The sequence below is a fragment of the Prunus persica genome, chromosome G2 (assembly GCF_000346465.2).
Source record: "Prunus persica cultivar Lovell chromosome G2, Prunus_persica_NCBIv2, whole genome shotgun sequence".
Classification (NCBI taxonomy): Eukaryota; Viridiplantae; Streptophyta; class Magnoliopsida; order Rosales; family Rosaceae; genus Prunus; species Prunus persica.
Window position 1 is genome coordinate 5,901,028 of NC_034010.1, and position 18,009 is coordinate 5,919,036.

Here is an 18,009-nt window from a genome sequence, read left to right on the forward strand (position 1 = left end):
TCATACCAAATCCCATCAATCGAATCGCTTTTGCGAGAAATACGAGACATCTAAGTCTTGGGATTGTAGTTCAAATGGTCAGAGCACCGCCCTGTCAAGGCGGAAGCTGCGGGTTCGAGCCCCGAACACTGACACTGAGCTCGACCAATCCAAACCTTAACCCTAACCCTAATTCTTCAAACCCGTTAGTCCCCGCCTGCTCCAATGGCCCTGCTGTCTGCCTTCTCAAGGTTGCCGGAGACTCCACTGGCAGGGCATTCATGGGCTCCATTTTTAGCTACTCTCTCTCTCTCTCTCTCTCTCTCTAGATATATATATATATATGTATGTATACATGCTTATGGAGTGCTATGCTTTAATTGCTTAATTGTGGTGTTTCTATATGGGAATTTGAGTGGTGCTGATATAGAATTTTGAGTGTTTGACAAAATATGATTTTCGTTTATAGTGTTTTGTATTTTTCAGTTTGTATCATGTGGGTTTCTGTTAAATATTGATATAGTGATTCTTAATATGCTTTCGGATATGTTTTGTACTGAAATTCTTTATATGAAATGTATGAATTTTGAATTCAAAATTGTTGCATTTGCCTTATCAAAACCTGATATGGATGCAAATAGGTGTTATTGTGATTGATTTTGTTATATATGTTTGTGAGTATTGTTTGTTGTGGGTTCCAAAATTTAAAAAAGTGCTATGATTTTGTTATATCAGCCCCGATCTCCAAGAGACTATGGTCACCCACCGTTGGATGTAACATCCAACAGTTCAAAAAAAATTTCTTAAAAGGAGTGCAAGAGTGAGTAAACCGTTGAATTTACATTCAACGGTGAGTGACCACAAATCTCTTGGACCCCTGTAGTCCAAGAGATCGGGACTGTTTGTTATATATGTGTTCGTTTGGTTTTTGGAAATTTTGACTTGGCTGCCTTGATTTAGTTTGATTGTGTTGGTTTTCTTTTGGTATGCAAGCATACTTGAAAATCTGTAACCTTTTTAGTATCCTTCAACTCAGTCTCTGCAGCATAAACCCATAAATAAGCATATATCTTGTAGATGACTACACAGTCGGAGCCTTTTCTTATTTTTGTGGCATTAGATCAGCCTGTGAATGTTGTAGCACTAGAATATCAGATAGTTTAATTCAATTGGAAGATTCTATCAGCCTTAAACATTAGTCTTGTGTTTATTTTTGTATTTTAATATAATTGAAAATCTGGCCAACATCTCATGAGGTAGGAATTCTAATTTCCTACAATTGTTTATATTAAGTGATGTCAACGTAGTGGGTAGGCCATCTTTAGGAAACGACGACAGCGTTGGATAATTCGAAAGAGTCAAACTTTGAAGACGATTGTAGTAGGACAAGCACTGTACGTCAACAACATTTTCAATCTCAAGTCGGGACAGGAGCTTTGTCTCTAATAATGATAACAGAGCTTTGTCTTCTATTTTCAATTCTTCAAGAGATTTATAGTTAAGACTATTGGTAGTTGTGGTAGTGGCCATTCCATCATGCAAAACCTCACACCGAGACACCATAAGCTTCTTTAACCAAGGCAGCTCACAAGGCAAACTTCCTCTCAGTTTCGGACAATTGTTTAGAATCAGTTCCTGGAGACGAGGAAAGTCTGGACCATATTCACCTCCACTTGCACTTCCACTTGGTACCCATTCCTCCCACTCTGGCATCTCCCTAAACTTCAGCTTCTCCAGAGATTGAAATGGCTGAGTCAGATAAGCTCCATTTCTACCATAGAATTCAACGCCAATCGTCTTCACAAACTTCATTCTTTCTATACAGAGCTCTTTGAGTGCCGGTAGCCGCCCAACTGGTGGGAGCGACCAACAATAACTACAGTCACTGAGATGCACGACTTGTATGTTAGAAAAAGACAAGTCTCCTAACCAATTCGGAAAATTAGTTCCACCATAGAATCTGATGGTTAATTTCTCCAAATTCACACAAGGCTGGAGCTTGTCGAGTACATCTTTCTCCTTTTGGGAATCATTAGCATCCTCTGCACCCCATGAAAACTCTAACTCCTTGAGATCTTTCTTGTGCTTCATATTGGCTTGCAATGCATCCCTCGCATCAACTACATTTTGTAGCTTCAAAATTGATAGTTTTCCGCGAAGCTGCGGAACTCCCTCAGTTCTCTTATGCCTGACCCAGTAGATTTGCCCACAACAAACGCAGTCAATGTTCTCAAACTTTTCAGTCTACCCATTTGCACCGGCATCTCTTCAATTTTAGTTCCACTGACATCAAGGTGATGCAAATTAATCAACTCCTTCATGCCTGCAGGCAATTTAATAAGAGAACTACAACCTCCCAACGTCAATTTTTGTAAATTAATCAATTTTCTAATGTCTGCAGGCAATTCAAAGAGAGAGTAACAATTTGACAATAGTAATGTTTGCAAGTTGTAGAGATTGCAAACTAGCCTCGGTAACCTTTCAATTGCGGTATGGGAAAGATCCAAGTAGCGCAAGTGAATGAGGTTTGCAATGCAATCAGGTAACTCAGTCACATTTTGATAATGTGACAATGATAACACCCGCAAACATCTTAGTGATGGCAACAAATCTTGTAGAACTTTTTTACTTACAAAAAATCTTTCATGTCTATATGGATTTAAAGAGGTAGGTAGGAAGGTCCGCAAACATGTAGCCTCATATAATGGTTCAAATCTTGGAGCAGCATCAAATTTTCCCCTAGCATATGACAAATGACGAGCTCTTTTAACTTCAAGAGATACCCCACCTTCGAGCCTAAGGCAAAACCCCTGAGACATGAACATAGCCAAGTCATTAATGAGATCATGCATAATGAAGCTGAATTTCCTTGACTTTTGAAACAACGATCGTGATAATAATTCATCAAAGTATCTTCTAGCCAATGCTTCCATCCTTTTTCCATTCTCAGCTTGTGGAATTATACCTTCTGCAATCCATAATTGAACTATATCTTCCTTTTCAAACTCAAAATCCTTAGGAAAAATTGAACAATAAGCAAAGCATCGTTTTAACTGAGCAGGAAGATAATGGTAACTCAACCCTAGAGCTGGAAGAATGTTAGTTGTATCATAGGGTTGGTCCCAAAAATTGTCATTTAGTATTCTACTCCAATACTCGAAATCTATATTGCAACGTAACAAACCCCCAAGTGTTTGTGCAGCTAAAGGCAACCCTTTGCACTTGAGTGCAATTTGCTTTCCAATGTCTTCCAAGTTTGGATGTGCACTACAGTTTTCATTTCCAAATGCATGTTTTGAAAGTAACAACCAGCAGTCCTCATGTGACAGTGGTTCCAAGTATTGAATAGGAACATTTTGCATGACGGATGCTATATTTTTGTTCCGTGTTGTTATGATGACTTTACTTCCCCTTGCTCCTGACATAAAAGGAGTTTGGAGGAACTTCAAATCAGTATAATCCTCATTCCATAGGTCATCCAATACAAATAGAAATTTCCTTCCCCTCAGTTGTTCTCTTAGTTCAACTTGAAGCAAATTCAAATCTATCGTATTACAAGGCTTTGAAGTGACTGACTCAAGAAGAGTTTTAGTTATCCTAATAGCATCATAATCTTCTGAAACACAAGCCCAAGCTTGAAATGTAAAATGACCTTTCACCTTCTTGTCATTGTAAAGCAATCGGGCAATGGTTGTCTTGCCAACCCCGCCCATTCCAACAATGGTGAGGACAGACACATCATCCTTGCTTGCATCATCAGATAGCAACACTTTTGATAAATTTTCTTTGACTTCATCTCTACCATAGACACAAGGTTCATGAACCAAGGAAGTTGTTGGTGTTCTTTGTGAAACCTTCCGCCCAGCATCTTCTCTCAGACCTAGAGCACTTTTCAGTTGTACGAAATTTTCTAACCTTGCTAGTAACTCGTGTATCTTATCATTCATGCTCTGATAAAAATGATTACGAGAAGAAAGAGCAAGTTCCGCACCTTGTTGGTAAATTTTCCGGTTTGATCTTCACCTTCGAACTTGCATCGTAAAGCTTCCGTGTCGATCTCATCCAGTAAGTCTTCTGCATCAAAGACAGCATGTTTGAGCTCGTCGAGCCAATCCCTCACAGCAGGTTTCCTAATTTGCTTCTCCTCTGCGTCATCGAGAACTGCATATAAGGTCAACTCAACAGTGTCGTCTTCAGCTTCATGAGGAGTGGCTGATCGAGTTTCTTGTGCCGAAATAAGTCAACGAACTCGGGTGAAGTAATTCTGTTGCACAACACCTGGACGGAAGCAGAGATAAAAGCCTCTCCGATCAAAGCCATGTCTTTTATCTTCTCTGCAGACTGCAAGGGATTTGGATGAAGCTAGGCTAGCACAACTTGGAAATACAGGTTTGTAAACAAGTATGGAAGCTTTTTAAGAGTGTAGATAACATGAACTTGTAATCTTGCCTTGGTAAACCCCTCTTTCAAGTACTGTTCCTTCTTTTTCTGTGGCTGAAAACTTTTCTACGGCCTCGCATGGGGATGGGTTCGGCAAAGTTGGACGCAAAAGCTTTTGAGAAGTTGTTGGTGGACTTCTTCAAATTACTCGTATGGGGTGGGTGGGAGCCACACTGACAACTGTGTTTGAAAAACAGAAAATTAAAAACTAAAAAGGCAGCATACTTATTGCTTGTGGGCTTGTAATTGTATATATTTTCTTCAGAACTTAACTATGGTACACATCCCACCACAGCCTTTGTTGTGGTTTCGCCCTTAACCTTTGCTTCTCCTTGCAATAGCCCTGTTTGAACGACCAGAGAGTTGCAGTTGAAGTTTCATACTAGAGTTGACGACCCCTGTCTGAAATGGCTTGCTAAGGGTTTCAGTTCAAATTGCCCAAAACCCAACCAACCAATCGACACAATGGAGGACCTCGCAAATGCATTCTCTGTGCTGGAGCTTGACGCTGAAGACGACGATCAAGCGCGAGAGGCCTCTTCTGTTTCCAAAAACAAAGATGACACTACAAAATCTTCAGGTTAATTTGTTTCCATAGTTACTGTAAGTGCCAGGGTTAGGGTTTAGCTTTAGGCATTTCTGAAAGTCATTGCTTATCTGAAATGCTAGCTTATGCTAAATGCAACTCCTTTTCTCTATCTTCTGAGAGTTGCTTTTGATTATTCGGTCCCAAAATTGTGAACAAGTTGGAGAAAAGCTTTAACGCTTTTTTTAGTTTTCTGGATTGGTTGTATATAAGATTAAGCTTTCTGAACTTACTGGTTACTAGTGAAGCTTCCCGAACTTATTTGGCTGTGTATTTCTAGGGGTATTGATTGATCCGATTAGGAAGGATTTCTAGGCCTACGGATTGAGCTCAGCTAATTTCTGGGGGCCCCTAGAAATTTGTATTGACTTTTATACTTTTTATTTATGTTATTTATTTATTTATATTCATGGATGTTATATACTTACATATACAACTCAATTGAAGATGTCCCAAAGCCAACAAAGTTCTTATTTATATTCATGGAGGTTTTGTTTTGTATTGTTTGACGGTAGTGTTGTACAGTGGATATCTTGTCCACTGCATCTTTTATTTTCATTTAGCTGTAGTAAAAGTTTGTTTCTCACGATTAAAATTCATAATTTTTTCTTAATATTTTCCTTAAATGGAAGCCATGTTCATGATAGACTATAAACTGGGTATTTATTTAACCATATATGGTTTACTCTAGGTGAACTATTGGTTGGTAATCTAGCTGGAGTGATTGCAGTATATTAATATCTTCATAGTAATGATTTATCTTTGAGACAGGCAAGAAGACGGAGAAGAAAGTCAACAACTCTGATAACATTTTGCTAGTAAAAGAGAAAGAGAGTCAGCAAAAGCCTCTAGAAAAGTACAAGTTGCCCCTGGTTTGGATTGACTTGGAAATGACTGGTGAGGATAATATTGGTTGGTCAGAATATAACAATGTCTAACTAAATAACAATGATAATTCATTTGCCACTCTTTGGAGATAAACTCTATGGAAATTATTTATACAGAGTAAATACATGTTACAGGACAGAAATTGATTGTTGTTAATGCCCATGGAAAGGCATCTCTTAGTGTCTTTCCATGTTCTCCTCTAATCTTCTCCCATCTCTATAGAATCTCTTTGCCACATAACACTGCTAGTGTGTTTTTTTTCCCTGTTCCATCTTTCCATGGTTGAGATATCCGGACGTTGTAAAGCTTTCTCCCTGTGCTTCTTGATTGAGAACATCATTGTCAGTCTAGACTTGGCAGAACGCCTTGGTGTCTTGAGTCATAGGTATTCTCTCTGTAAGTCCTTTTCAATACATTGATAATCAATCACACCGTTCCAATGTTTAGTCCATCCCTTATTATTTGGAAGACCAAAGTTACTGGTCATGGTTGAATAAATACTTATGAGGTCCTTAAGGGCCATATTTTCATTTATCCCCTCACTGGTTTACTAGGTGGAAAGGGGTTGCAGAGAGCATTGATCATCTCTTTCTTCATTGTCCAGTGGCTTTGAGATTGACTTGGATGCTCCCCTTCTCATGTAATGCCTTATTTGTGGTGCTCCCAACATGTGGTGTGTGTTAGTCATAATTTTGGCGATATGGACTGAGAGGAGCAACTTAATATTTAGGGGAAGGATGGGGAGTCTGTCTATTGCCTATGGGATAAGGCTAGATTAATGGCTTTGCTTTGGGCACCAGTTTCTGTTGCATTCTTTGACTGCCCCTTCTTTCTTCTAAATATTTGGATTGGATTCTGCTGTTTCGTAGGTTTTCTGATTGTAGTTGACTGGTTCTTGTTCTGTTTTGTTTGGATAGGAGTCGTTTTGACTGTTTTTCATGCTAAGGATGTTCGGCCTAGATTGAGAGTTGTTTATTTGTGGACTAGTAGTCGACTATGATTGTAGTTTTCAGATTTTTTTACTTATTACTATACTCATTCTGTTTCCTATCTGAAAACGAAAATAATGAGGCACATAGAATATGTAATGCTAGACCTGTACTTAAATCAAAGTTAACATATTCTTATGTTGTCTGTTTAGACCAATTAATAATTTCTATGGTAAATTTTCCCTAAAATGTGATGACATGAAGATTTTCAAATTTATCTTCTCTTTTACTTCTGTCATGCAGGTTTAAATGTTGAAGTTGATCGGATACTAGAGATTGCCTGTATAATTACTGATGGAAAATTAACCAAATCAGTAGAGGTATTTTCTCAATATCAGATTTGCGTAAATTTTTTTATTTTATTTTAGGGTTATATTGTCTCTATGCCTCTGTTTCTGTTTTTCCATTTTCATATTTTGCAAGTGTTGTTAATTACGTCATATATCAACACCATTAAATCTTCTCATTTATCTTTCCATTTTTAAAATTCTGCAACTGCAGTTGTTAACTACTTTATTGATCATCACCATTTAGTCTTCTCATTTATTTGTATCTTTGTCACTGATTGCTATTTAAAAGATTGTAATTTTAAAGGAGTGAACTTCAGTAAATGGTATCATTTTCAATATTTTATCTTTTCTTATTAATAATTATCTTTTTAGCACACATAATTTTGTTTGTTCCATATATGTTTTATTGACTTTATCCACCGACAGAAGTTATACGTTCTTTCATTTTCTGCCCTGTGGAAAGATTTAATGAAATCTTGTGTTCACATGTAAATCCTGTCAGTGAAACATCATATATTGGGACATATTCTGAGATTTTGTGAAAGAATCTTTTCAAATTCTCGCTGTAGCCCCACACCCGACAACAAGTTTCAGAAGATCAAAATATCTCAGATGGGTTCATTACTAGGTTTCAAAAGGGCAGGTTTGAGTTTTGACAATCCTAAAAGAAGCTTCAGGACTGATATTCACTAGCATCTTAACTATGATGAGAACACTCCAGGGCTTCTTCATTCTCCCATTTTCTTCCTTAAGAGACTGGAAATGGGTCGTCTTCATCAAATCTGTTCCTGTCATCATATTTCTAGTGGAGGGGTACCATTACCTCCCTCAGGGATCCACCCACTCATTGAACCAAATTCATGCTGGATCATTATTTGATAGCTTTGTCTTCGTAAGCTGCCATTTGAGCCTTCTTCTTGGTTCTATTATCATCCTGTGGAATATTCATAGACATGGTTGCTGTAATTAATAAGCTGACAGGATACAGGGCATAAAAAAGATAATAGGTGTAAACTAGGACCTGTTTTTTAACTTACCAAGATAGCATATGACTGTTCAACTTTTTCAGTGTCTTTTTCCCCAACTCTTGTTTAACTCAAATTGTTGTTTTTGGGATTGTAAAGGCTACATCCTTTAAATTCGAAGATGTTAAACAGAACACCTGACTGAGTTAAGGATGTTTATTTATGTGAATTAAATGAGATGTTATCCTTTTCCTTTATTCCTATTCTTATTTTATTTTGGTTCACTTGTTTATTTTATTTTATTTTAATCATTTGTGCTCAATTTCAAAATGCATCTTGATTCCCTAACTAGTATTGGCCGATGGTTTCCTTATCTTTTTTTGAAATTTATTTTAATTTAAAAAAAATTAAAAAAAAACTCCTTTTTCCCTTTTATCTTTCAGGGCCCTGATTTGGTTATTCATCAAACTAAGGAGTGTTTAGATAGGATGGGCGAATGGTGTCGAAGTCATCATAAAGCTAGTGGTAAGCAGGGTGTTATAAACCACCGTCCAACATTGTACACCTCTTAGTAACATTATGTATGCAGATACATTCTATTTAGCTCCATGCATCATAACATAGGCATGAATGTATTATCATTTTAACATATGGTGTACGATTTCACGACTAACAAACTTTATTAAATTTAGGGTTGACAAAAAAGATGCTGGAAAGTACAATCAGTGAAAGAGAAGCTGAAAAGCAGGTGTGTAAGAACTCTTTTTAGAAATAAGCTTTTGTTTGTTGTTTTTGCTTCTAGCATATGCACATTTCTGAACCGTGTGACCATTTAAGCAACACCACTAAATTTTGATAAAGATGTTTTGTAATTTCTGGAGTGTTGCTGGCCTTTCTGTAATACTTCCTTTCTATGACTCTGCTACTCTTGAAGTCGACTTTTGGTATTCCAAAACAGCTTCAATAACCTCATCATTAAATTTTCTCCTTTTCCTAAGCAACCCTTGGTATTTCTACACAACCTTTATTACTTTATTACAGAATCTGAGTGGCTCTTTAAGTATGACCGACTCTTATAACTAGACCCCGGAAAAAGTGGAAGTTAATAATTATCTACATCAGGATGTAATTAAGAATATAATGCACTCATGGAACTTTAGTTTTGGTTCATATCATTAATAATTATTCTATCCTTGGATAATAGTCTGGTTTTTTTTCTAATTAACATGCACGTGATTCTAATAACATGTGTTTAATTATAGGATTGAATATATAAGATAATCTTTTCCATGGAATTACCTGGAACCTTTGGACATCCCCTCGTGCAGAGAAGAGACTTTGGTACCCATTGTGCTTTTCCTTAGTTGTTTTTGAATAAGAATTATTCAACCAATTTGTGATGAACAACTGAGATTATTTATTTGTACATATATACTACTTATTCAGTAATCATCCTCTTTTTACTTCAATTGTGACCTTTAGCTACACTCTAGTTATATACGTTATTGATATTCCAGTTGAGTACTTTTTCTTTATATTTCTGTGTAAACAAGTGTATGTTTCAATACTGCAGGTCATAGAATTTGTAACGAGAATCGTAGGAACATATACACCTCAGTTAGCAGGCAATTCAGTTTATGTGGATTTTGCATTTTTAAAGGTAATGTGAATCACCTTTCCTGGATTTTATTTATAATTAACACAATTTGAAGTGTTTGGTTATTAATAAAACATTGCTATATGGAAGTCTCGTCTTTCATTCAAATGAGACGTGCCTATATATTTTGTAAGCTAATGAGCATGCAAGGAAATACCACACTACGCAGCAGATCTGTTATGTCCATTTTTCACTTATTTAGCTGTTTTTTTTCTGTTATGTCTGAAGTTGAAAGCTTTTCATGCCACTATTGTAACTTGAAATCTAGAAAGGGCAAATCATGAGGGCAGGGGAGCTTCGAGAAGGGTTTTTGAAGGAGAGAATAAGATGAATCAATCATAACTCATAGAAATTTAGAATAATTTTAGTTGGGAACTTCTTCAAAGTAAGAAACTAAATAAGAAGCAAATCTCTTAATTTAGGCAACTAAGTCGCACCCTTAAACAAAGAATCCTAATTATAGAGCATAATTTTACCCTCAAACAGAGAATTGGTGGCTTGATATTACAGTTGAGGATTACACGATTATAACTAGAACATGATTTTATTAGACTTGGGAACGATAACAACATGAAGAGAAGATAAGGCACTCTACTGGGGCGGTGGTCTTCCCACAAAAGTGTAAGCAGTAAAAGTTCTGGATGTTAGGCCTATTAGCTCAGTATCAAGCTTGTATAAAATTTAACTGTTTTTCCCAAAGATTGAGGAAGGTGCTGGGAGATTCTATTTCACAAGAGCAAAGGGCATTTGTAAAAGGATGTCAATAATTTTTTCCGGTTACAGGGAGAAAGGACAGCAGATTTTAGATGTGGTACTTTTAATTGAAAATGTGGTTGTGGAGGAAGTGAGAACAAAGAAAGAAGGATTAGTTTTTAAAGTTGATTTTGATTTTTGAAAAAGTCTGTGACTCTGGATTGTGGTTTATTGGATTTTGCTTTTGAACGAAAGGGGTTTCTTGGGCTGTTTTGAGCGAGTGGATTAAGGAGTGTTTGTATTCAGCTAATTTTTTCAATTTATCATTAAGAATAAAGTATGTATTTTGGAAGATAAACTTGAGCTATTGCCTTGATCACCTGTGTTTTTTCCTCAATCAAAATGAAGGGTTTGTACTTGTATGTGTTTTGAAAGATAAGCTTGGGTTGTGCCCTTGGCTGCCCATGTTTTTCCTCATTTTGTTATCGTAGTCTATTTGAATTTAATTAGCCTGGTTGGATTTCTTAACAGTTTTTTTCTTCTTTTTCTGGCAGAAATACATGCCAGATTTGGCTAGCCTTTTCTCCCATGTAATAGTGGATGTTAGCAGGGTTAAAGCTTTATGCATTCGCTGGTATCCTAGAGGTAGAAATTATTGCACTACCTGGTTAATCCTGTAGTTTATCTCTACCACTAAAAAGACAAGTAAATTCTTTAAATTGGTTTTAATTTTTTCTTCAATCGTCTTAATATGCTCTTCCCATGTTGATATGCTTGAAACTTCATACTGGACAAGTTAAAGTGCTTTCATGCTATGTTGCCACTATGACCGCTTTAAGGCCATCAGAACTAATAACATGGTATACTAAAACCTTTCTTTTACTACAACAACGTACGGCCTTGTAATTCGCCACCAATTTTTAGTTGACTAATAGAAACTGTGTTTGTATATGAACAACACTGGTGACAAAGAGCTTTACAATGATGAGGAATATGGTGGTTAAGAAGTCTTAAATTGAATAATTTTCTAAAGTTGTTGGAATGACCTTCAAAACTGAGCCCATTGGCAATGTGGACAAGCCACCCACCCCTTCATGATATGTGGAATAGTATTAAAAAAGTTTTCAAGCTATGCAAATTTTAATCCTTTTTGTCTTCATTGTATTTGTTACCTTAGCTTGTTATGTGGCTTCTCAGAACTTGGTTGGGCTTTTTTTTTTTTTTTTTTGCTGCTCTGTATATTGAAATGTGTTTGCCTGGAAACTTCATTTGTATTGTCATTGTTTTACAGATAATAAGAATGCCCCTTCTAAAGAAAATAATCACAGAGCCATGGATGATATTAGAGAAAGTATCAGGGAACTTAAATACTACAAGGAGAATATATTCAAAGCATTTAAAAAATGATACAAGGAGGCTCCAAAGTTCTGAGTCTATGGATTGTTTCATTGAGGTTTGACTTGGAAAGTACTTCCATACTAGCAGCTTATGTACAATTAGTTCCGGCCCTTTATACATGTCTGCCCCTTGAACTGTAACGAAAACTATGTCGATGCATTGAACTATCATGGATTAATTTGTGTCGGGAATCCATCATGTGGTGATTGTTTTTAATCCTAAATTTCATTAGAGATTTGGTTGTACCTAATGTCAATAGATCTCATTCCTCGACTCTTTAATTGTATGATTGTTTTTATCCTTTTGTCTTAAATCTAATTGCAAGTGTTACTTTTGTTTCTTAAATACTGAAAAGCATCGTAAAGTAAGCATTTTGACAATTTTTCAGTGCCCTTAGGAGGAACTGGGTTGCCTAATCTTACACAATTCAAATTGTTGGTGCGTTTACTCTAGACGGTTTCAAGTTTTTGAGATTCTTGTTTTTTCGTTTTCCACAATAAGATGGTTGAATAGGATTTAATTTGTCTTTGATGAATTTTTTTTTCCTCCTACTGTAAAAAGGGAGCTCATTCCTGCATTTGTAATAAACCCATTTCAGAAATCAATCAAAGATCGTGGAGGGTTGAGATCTTTTCATACTGTCAATTGTTCTTTACTATTCTCTTTCTATTTGTTCTTTAAATTATATTCCCTTCACAAAAACAAAAGGGGGCTGTGTGAAGATATTTACTAGCAACAATAAGATCCACTATGCAAAACAGAATAAATTGAAGTTGATAAAATAAAAACAATGTTTATTGTACGGAACGCCTTAGAGAATTGTTAGTGTTCTAGTTTTCTAAGTGTGTGCTTAGGCTTTGGCTGCCCATTCCTCAATTGAAGTAATGCAAACAAAAGTAACAAGTCCCTAATTTTATGCATTTATTGTTCTTTAAATTTAAATTTTGAATGTATGTAATGCTGAAAATGAATTTTGAGTTTCTCGATTATAAACATGTAGAATTCATTTTTAGCATTACATACATTCAAAATTAAAATACATAAGTTCAAACCCACATGATATCTAATTTAGATCCCTACATGAGAAATTCCCCTTCCAACATAATTTAGATCATCGCTTGTACTTAAAAAAAAAAAACGCACACACAAATATAAGCAAAGGGCTTATAATAAAGTGGTTAAGAGCAAATATAAGGTCCTATGTTCGATTCCTCCTCTCTCAATATTTCTTATATAAAAAACAATTAAAAAACATAAATATCCCACTATGGAGACGTAAAGTAATAATATACCTACAGAACTCATACACATGGGCATGAGATTTTGTCATTGTACATCTCATTCAAAATATACCTACACCATATGTTATAGTAAGAAAAAGAAATTTAAACCAGGTGCAAACATATTAAACTAAAAAATCTAGCATCCTCCATTTGATTGACATAAAAGAAACCTTTTGCATCTTTGGAAGCCCTTGCATAATCCAAACTATATTTACTCATATTCTTCTCAAACTTGACCAAATGCATTAACATGTGTATCACATGATAAATGGAAGGACTTGACCACTTACCCTGTAACCTATTGAAGTTTGCATTCTTCTTAGGGATTTTTGCAGAAATGCCACCTGAATTTATACCTCAGTTTCAATTTGTCATCCTAAAGAAAAACTTAAGATAAATGTCTTAAGTTTTCAGAACCATGATTTGTTAACTGACTTTAATACCATCCGATTTTTCATCCATTTTTAAGGGTATTTTAGTCTTTTCATTTTCAAGAGTATTTTTAAAAAAAAATTTCATAAATTAAAAAAAAAAAAAAATCTCATGTTTTTCTCCTTGTTGGTATTGGATATATTTGAATTTGTCACAAGTTCCGGTCTTTTGATTTGATTTGTATATGCCGATCGGATATACTCCTTAATAAAACACCCAATAAGACACAACAAAATAGGATGTCCCATTGATTTACTTTTATTGTTAGACCACATGATCTTATCTAAATAAATATATACCTTAAAAAAAATTAATAAAAATTAAACTTGAAGGAATTAAGGAGGGATTTTCCGAGTCATATTTTAGGCTTATCCAATCCATCCTCATAGTATTCTCAAAAGCATTATCAAAGGTGCTATAAAAAGGTGTTTTCTTGTGAAAGGAGGATTTTAAAAAGGGGCTCAAGTGAATATTTTTGGTGTGGGGCAGGGGGTGGGGAAGGGAGAGAGGTCTTTCTTCTTTTTTTTTTCTTGAAAATAAAAAGACTAAATACTCTTGAAAATAGATGAAAAATTGGATGGTGTTAAATTAAGATTAACAAATCATGGATTACGAAAAATTAAGGTGACATTTCTCTTAAATTTTTCTTTAAAATGACAAATTGAAATTGAGATATAAGCTCACGTGTCATTTCTACAAAAATCCCTTCTTATAGTGCGGTCAAGTCCACATCAAACTTAAACAAATATAAATTGACCGTTAAAAAAATGAAAAAAAAAAAAAAAAAGACCAACTTGCAAGTATTTGATAACTCGCCTTCAATCCCAATGTCATATCGCTCTTCGTCTCCAAGCTCACTTTGTTCTACCCTTAACTGGAGCTTTGTCGTGAGTGATTATCACAATCTTTTAGCTGAACAATGATTGGGCCTTCAGCATCGCCACTACATTTTATTTTTTTTGGGTGAACAAGGGGAGAAAAACTCCAAAGACAAACTACTCATAATGGTTTAAAAACCAAACGAGCTTTAGCAACTCTTAACAAATCATCAACAATTTTCGAACCAAGCCAAGAGGGAGCATAAGCAAAAATGCACAGACCAAGATCCATATTGTAACTCCAGTTAGCAGGGTTGCCACTACTTTCGGGGATGCATCAATGTGGATTGGAATTCGATGCTTGATCTTAGTGGCAAATTGAAGAACTTTCCTTGTGAGGGTCAATGTATAAAAGCTCAAAATTTTTTAGACAAAGAGAACCATAAAAATGAAACAAAAATATGACCAAATCAATAAAATATCTCGTATTACAAAAGGGTAATGCTAGGCTTACCACATTTATATATTACATTGTGTACCACCTCTCTAATAGTCTCTAATAGAGGTGAATCCACCAATAAAGATGGAGCCCACTTAGAGAGAGGGTACACAATGTAGTATATAAATATGGTATGCCTAGCATTTTCCATTACGAAATAGTGATGGCAATTTCTTCCTTTCTCACTTAAACTACATTTCTTTAGAGCACTTCCACCTATTTGTCATGGCAAAAGGTAAGAGCAAGTAAGGGTAGTTACTCCTTCATGTGAATAGTATCAGCCCTAGTCATTGTTCTTTGTGTTTTTCCACCCATTGCCATGGCAACCCAAGGGCAATTACTAATTATATGGGATTAATTTTATTTATATTATGAGATTGATAAATAAATAATTGCTAGGTATGTATTTTAAAAATTATAAATTTTTCCGTTATTTTTTTAATTTTAAAAAAAATTTCTTTGCTCACGTCAACGCCCTCTTAGGCAAGAGCTTGGACTGATATTACTTTCCGGCCTGCCCAATCTTGATGGAGCCTACGTCTTGCCTGGGCTAGAATGCACTGGTGGAGAGGCTTTTCAGCCCAAGAGGCACGGCAAAAGGCCATGGGTGGAAATACTCAGTATTAAAAAAAAAAAAAAGGGATATCTGTTATAATATTATATGGCAATGGATGCCTACCACATTCATATATGCTTTTATAGCTCATCCCATTCTCCATATTTAGAAATGTATAAACCTACCACTATAGTAATATTTTATGTATTTCCTATACCTATAAATAGGCTTCAAGGATGAATAAAGAACATACAAGACCAAGAGAAATCTTTGAGTATCAAAGATCGGTTTCTTCCATATCCCAAGCTTTGTCTTCCTTAATATCTATATATATATATATATATATATATTTTATTTAAGTTTTATAACAATATCTTAATTCTCAAATACAACAAGAATGCAAATTTAGGATTTCATTGCTTCGAAATTCACACTTGTCCAATTTAGCATATGCATTGCACGTTGCATATCTCGGCTCATATCTAAGAGTTCTGCAATAATAAGGCGAATTAAGGCATCCCATAGCCTAGCTCTCTATCCATATCTGTCTCCACAAAGCCCTCTTCCTCCTTAGCCAAGTCTCTCTTTGCCATCTCAAGATCTGCCTCTGTAACAGCACTCCTTCTCTTGTTCTCACTATCCAAAATATCCACATCTTCTCTGAGTCTTTTCAGTCTCCCTGCCTTTCCAGAAACTTCTTCATACGCAAAGCGGATTGAACATGAGGTTCCAGCCATGCCAAGTCAAATCTGAATAAACTTTGAAGGCGTACACAGATATCCTCTGTCATATCCTTCACCGTTCACTACTACAAAAAAGCAAAAAGACGACGGTAAATCACCGTCGTGTATTCGGTTTTTCAATGGTCGTGGAATCCACCGTCATCTTTTCCCTCATAAACCACGACGCTAAATCACCGTCGTTGTTAAAATATACAACGTCATCAACAAATACAAAACGACGTCTTTGTACTGCAAAAAGATCTAAAAAAGCAGTCGAGGATGAGAATAGACGACCAACTCTCTAAACAAACCGTCGTTAAAAAGGAAAAATATGACACATATTAAGAGAACAAAGCCGCAAGATAGACATACAACGACGAAAATAAAAATACGACGCCGTTAAATATCATTTTCACGACAATGAAAAATTTGACGTCTTTAAATACATTAGAAGACGACGTTATTGATACCTACTACGTCGCATATATAAAAACAGCCGTTGTAAAATTAATTTTCCACTTCGATTTTTCGATAAAAGATGACGTGGAAATAGTTGTCAGTGTCATTATTTACGACGTATGTATTTATAGAGTAGACGTTGAAAAACGAAACAACGTCGGTTACAAATATATGAGAGTCGTATTACAAAATTTATACGTCATATTTTCAGAAACAAACAACGACGATAAATATTAGACGTTGTTAAATAAAACAACGTCGGAAAACAATAAAAACAGACGTGTTTAGTCTGCTAAAGTTCTAGAAAATAGTCGAGGATGAGAATAGACGACCAACTCAAACAAATCACCGTCGTTAAAAAGGAAAAATATGACACATGTTAAAAGAACAATGCCGCAAGATATACATACAACGACGACAACTAAAATACTACGCCGTTAAATATAATTTACACGACAAGAAAAAATATGACGTCTTTAAATACATGAGAAGACGACGTTATTGAAATATACTACGTCTCTTATTTACAAACAACTGTCGTGAAATAAATTTTCCACTTCGATTTTTCTAAAAAAGATGACGTGGAAATAGTTGTCAGTGTCATTATTTACGACGTATGTATTTATACAGTTGACGTTGAAATGCGAAACAACGTCGGTGGCATTTATATAGTCGACGTTGTATTTATATCTATCATCATTACTCACGACGCACTTAATAATATAGACGACGTTGAACTTCTAAACAACGTCGGTTCCAAATAAATGAGAGCCGTATTACAGAACATATAGACGGCGTTGATTATGATGAGAGCCGTATTACAAATAACGTCGTTTAATTGTTATTAGACGGCGGTTATAATGAATTTCCGTCGGAATTCATTTCGTTCCTCTTCGTTTATAAAAGAACTTGCGACGTGGAAAATGTATGATGACGTCGTATTTTTTAACGTTCAGATTATATATCTCGTTTTTTAGACGTCGGTATTATGGGATTGGAGTCGTGTTATTTTGAATTACATGGCGGTTCTTAATCCTTCCCCGACGTGATATCCTGAATAATTGCTTCACAATAGCGTCGTGGTTCTTCATTGTTACGTTGCTTTAAGACGTCGGTAAATATGCTGAATAACTGGTTCACAATAACGTCGTGTTTTATTTGAACGTAGAAAGTGAAGAAATCACATTACAATATATTACAAAATTAATGTCATACACTGCCAATTACATAAGCATCATTCAATCCATATATCTTCACACCCATCTCAATATTTTGACCGCCTAACTCACCCACCAGTTCATCAAATGTGTCAACATTTGGCATCCCTCTAGTAAATGGCTCACACTCAATTATCA

At 35.5% G+C, this 18,009-nt stretch overlaps 2 protein-coding genes and 1 pseudogene across 4 annotated transcripts; 1 reads left to right on the forward strand and 2 right to left on the reverse strand.

Annotated features, from left to right (window-relative positions):
• On the reverse strand, positions 1,363–4,556 carry LOC18787628 (putative disease resistance RPP13-like protein 1). Its single transcript, XM_020556199.1, has one exon. It carries the CDS (start codon positions 3,924–3,926, stop codon positions 2,115–2,117), a length of 1,812 nt encoding a protein of 603 aa, XP_020411788.1. The 5' UTR covers positions 3,927–4,556; the 3' UTR covers positions 1,363–2,114.
• On the forward strand, positions 4,698–12,509 carry LOC18785951 (oligoribonuclease). Of its 3 annotated transcripts, none has more exons than XM_020556204.1 (8): positions 4,698–4,999; positions 5,777–5,902; positions 7,126–7,202; positions 8,581–8,662; positions 8,830–8,885; positions 9,711–9,797; positions 11,042–11,132; positions 12,274–12,509. In XM_020556204.1, the coding sequence occupies exons 1-8, from the start codon at positions 4,885–4,887 to the stop codon at positions 12,336–12,338; spliced, it is 699 nt and encodes a 232-aa protein (XP_020411793.1). In that variant the 5' UTR covers positions 4,698–4,884; the 3' UTR covers positions 12,339–12,509. The 3 variants fall into 3 exon arrangements, with proteins under 3 accessions (XP_020411793.1, XP_020411794.1, XP_020411792.1); XM_020556203.1 differs by lacking the exon at positions 12,274–12,509 and adding an exon at positions 11,779–12,198 and having other exon boundaries at positions 4,702–4,999; XM_020556205.1 differs by lacking the exons at positions 5,777–5,902; positions 12,274–12,509 and adding an exon at positions 11,779–12,198 and having other exon boundaries at positions 4,699–4,999.
• Positions 15,875–18,009, reverse strand: part of LOC18786468 — a 21,166-nt pseudogene continuing 19,031 nt past the window's right edge.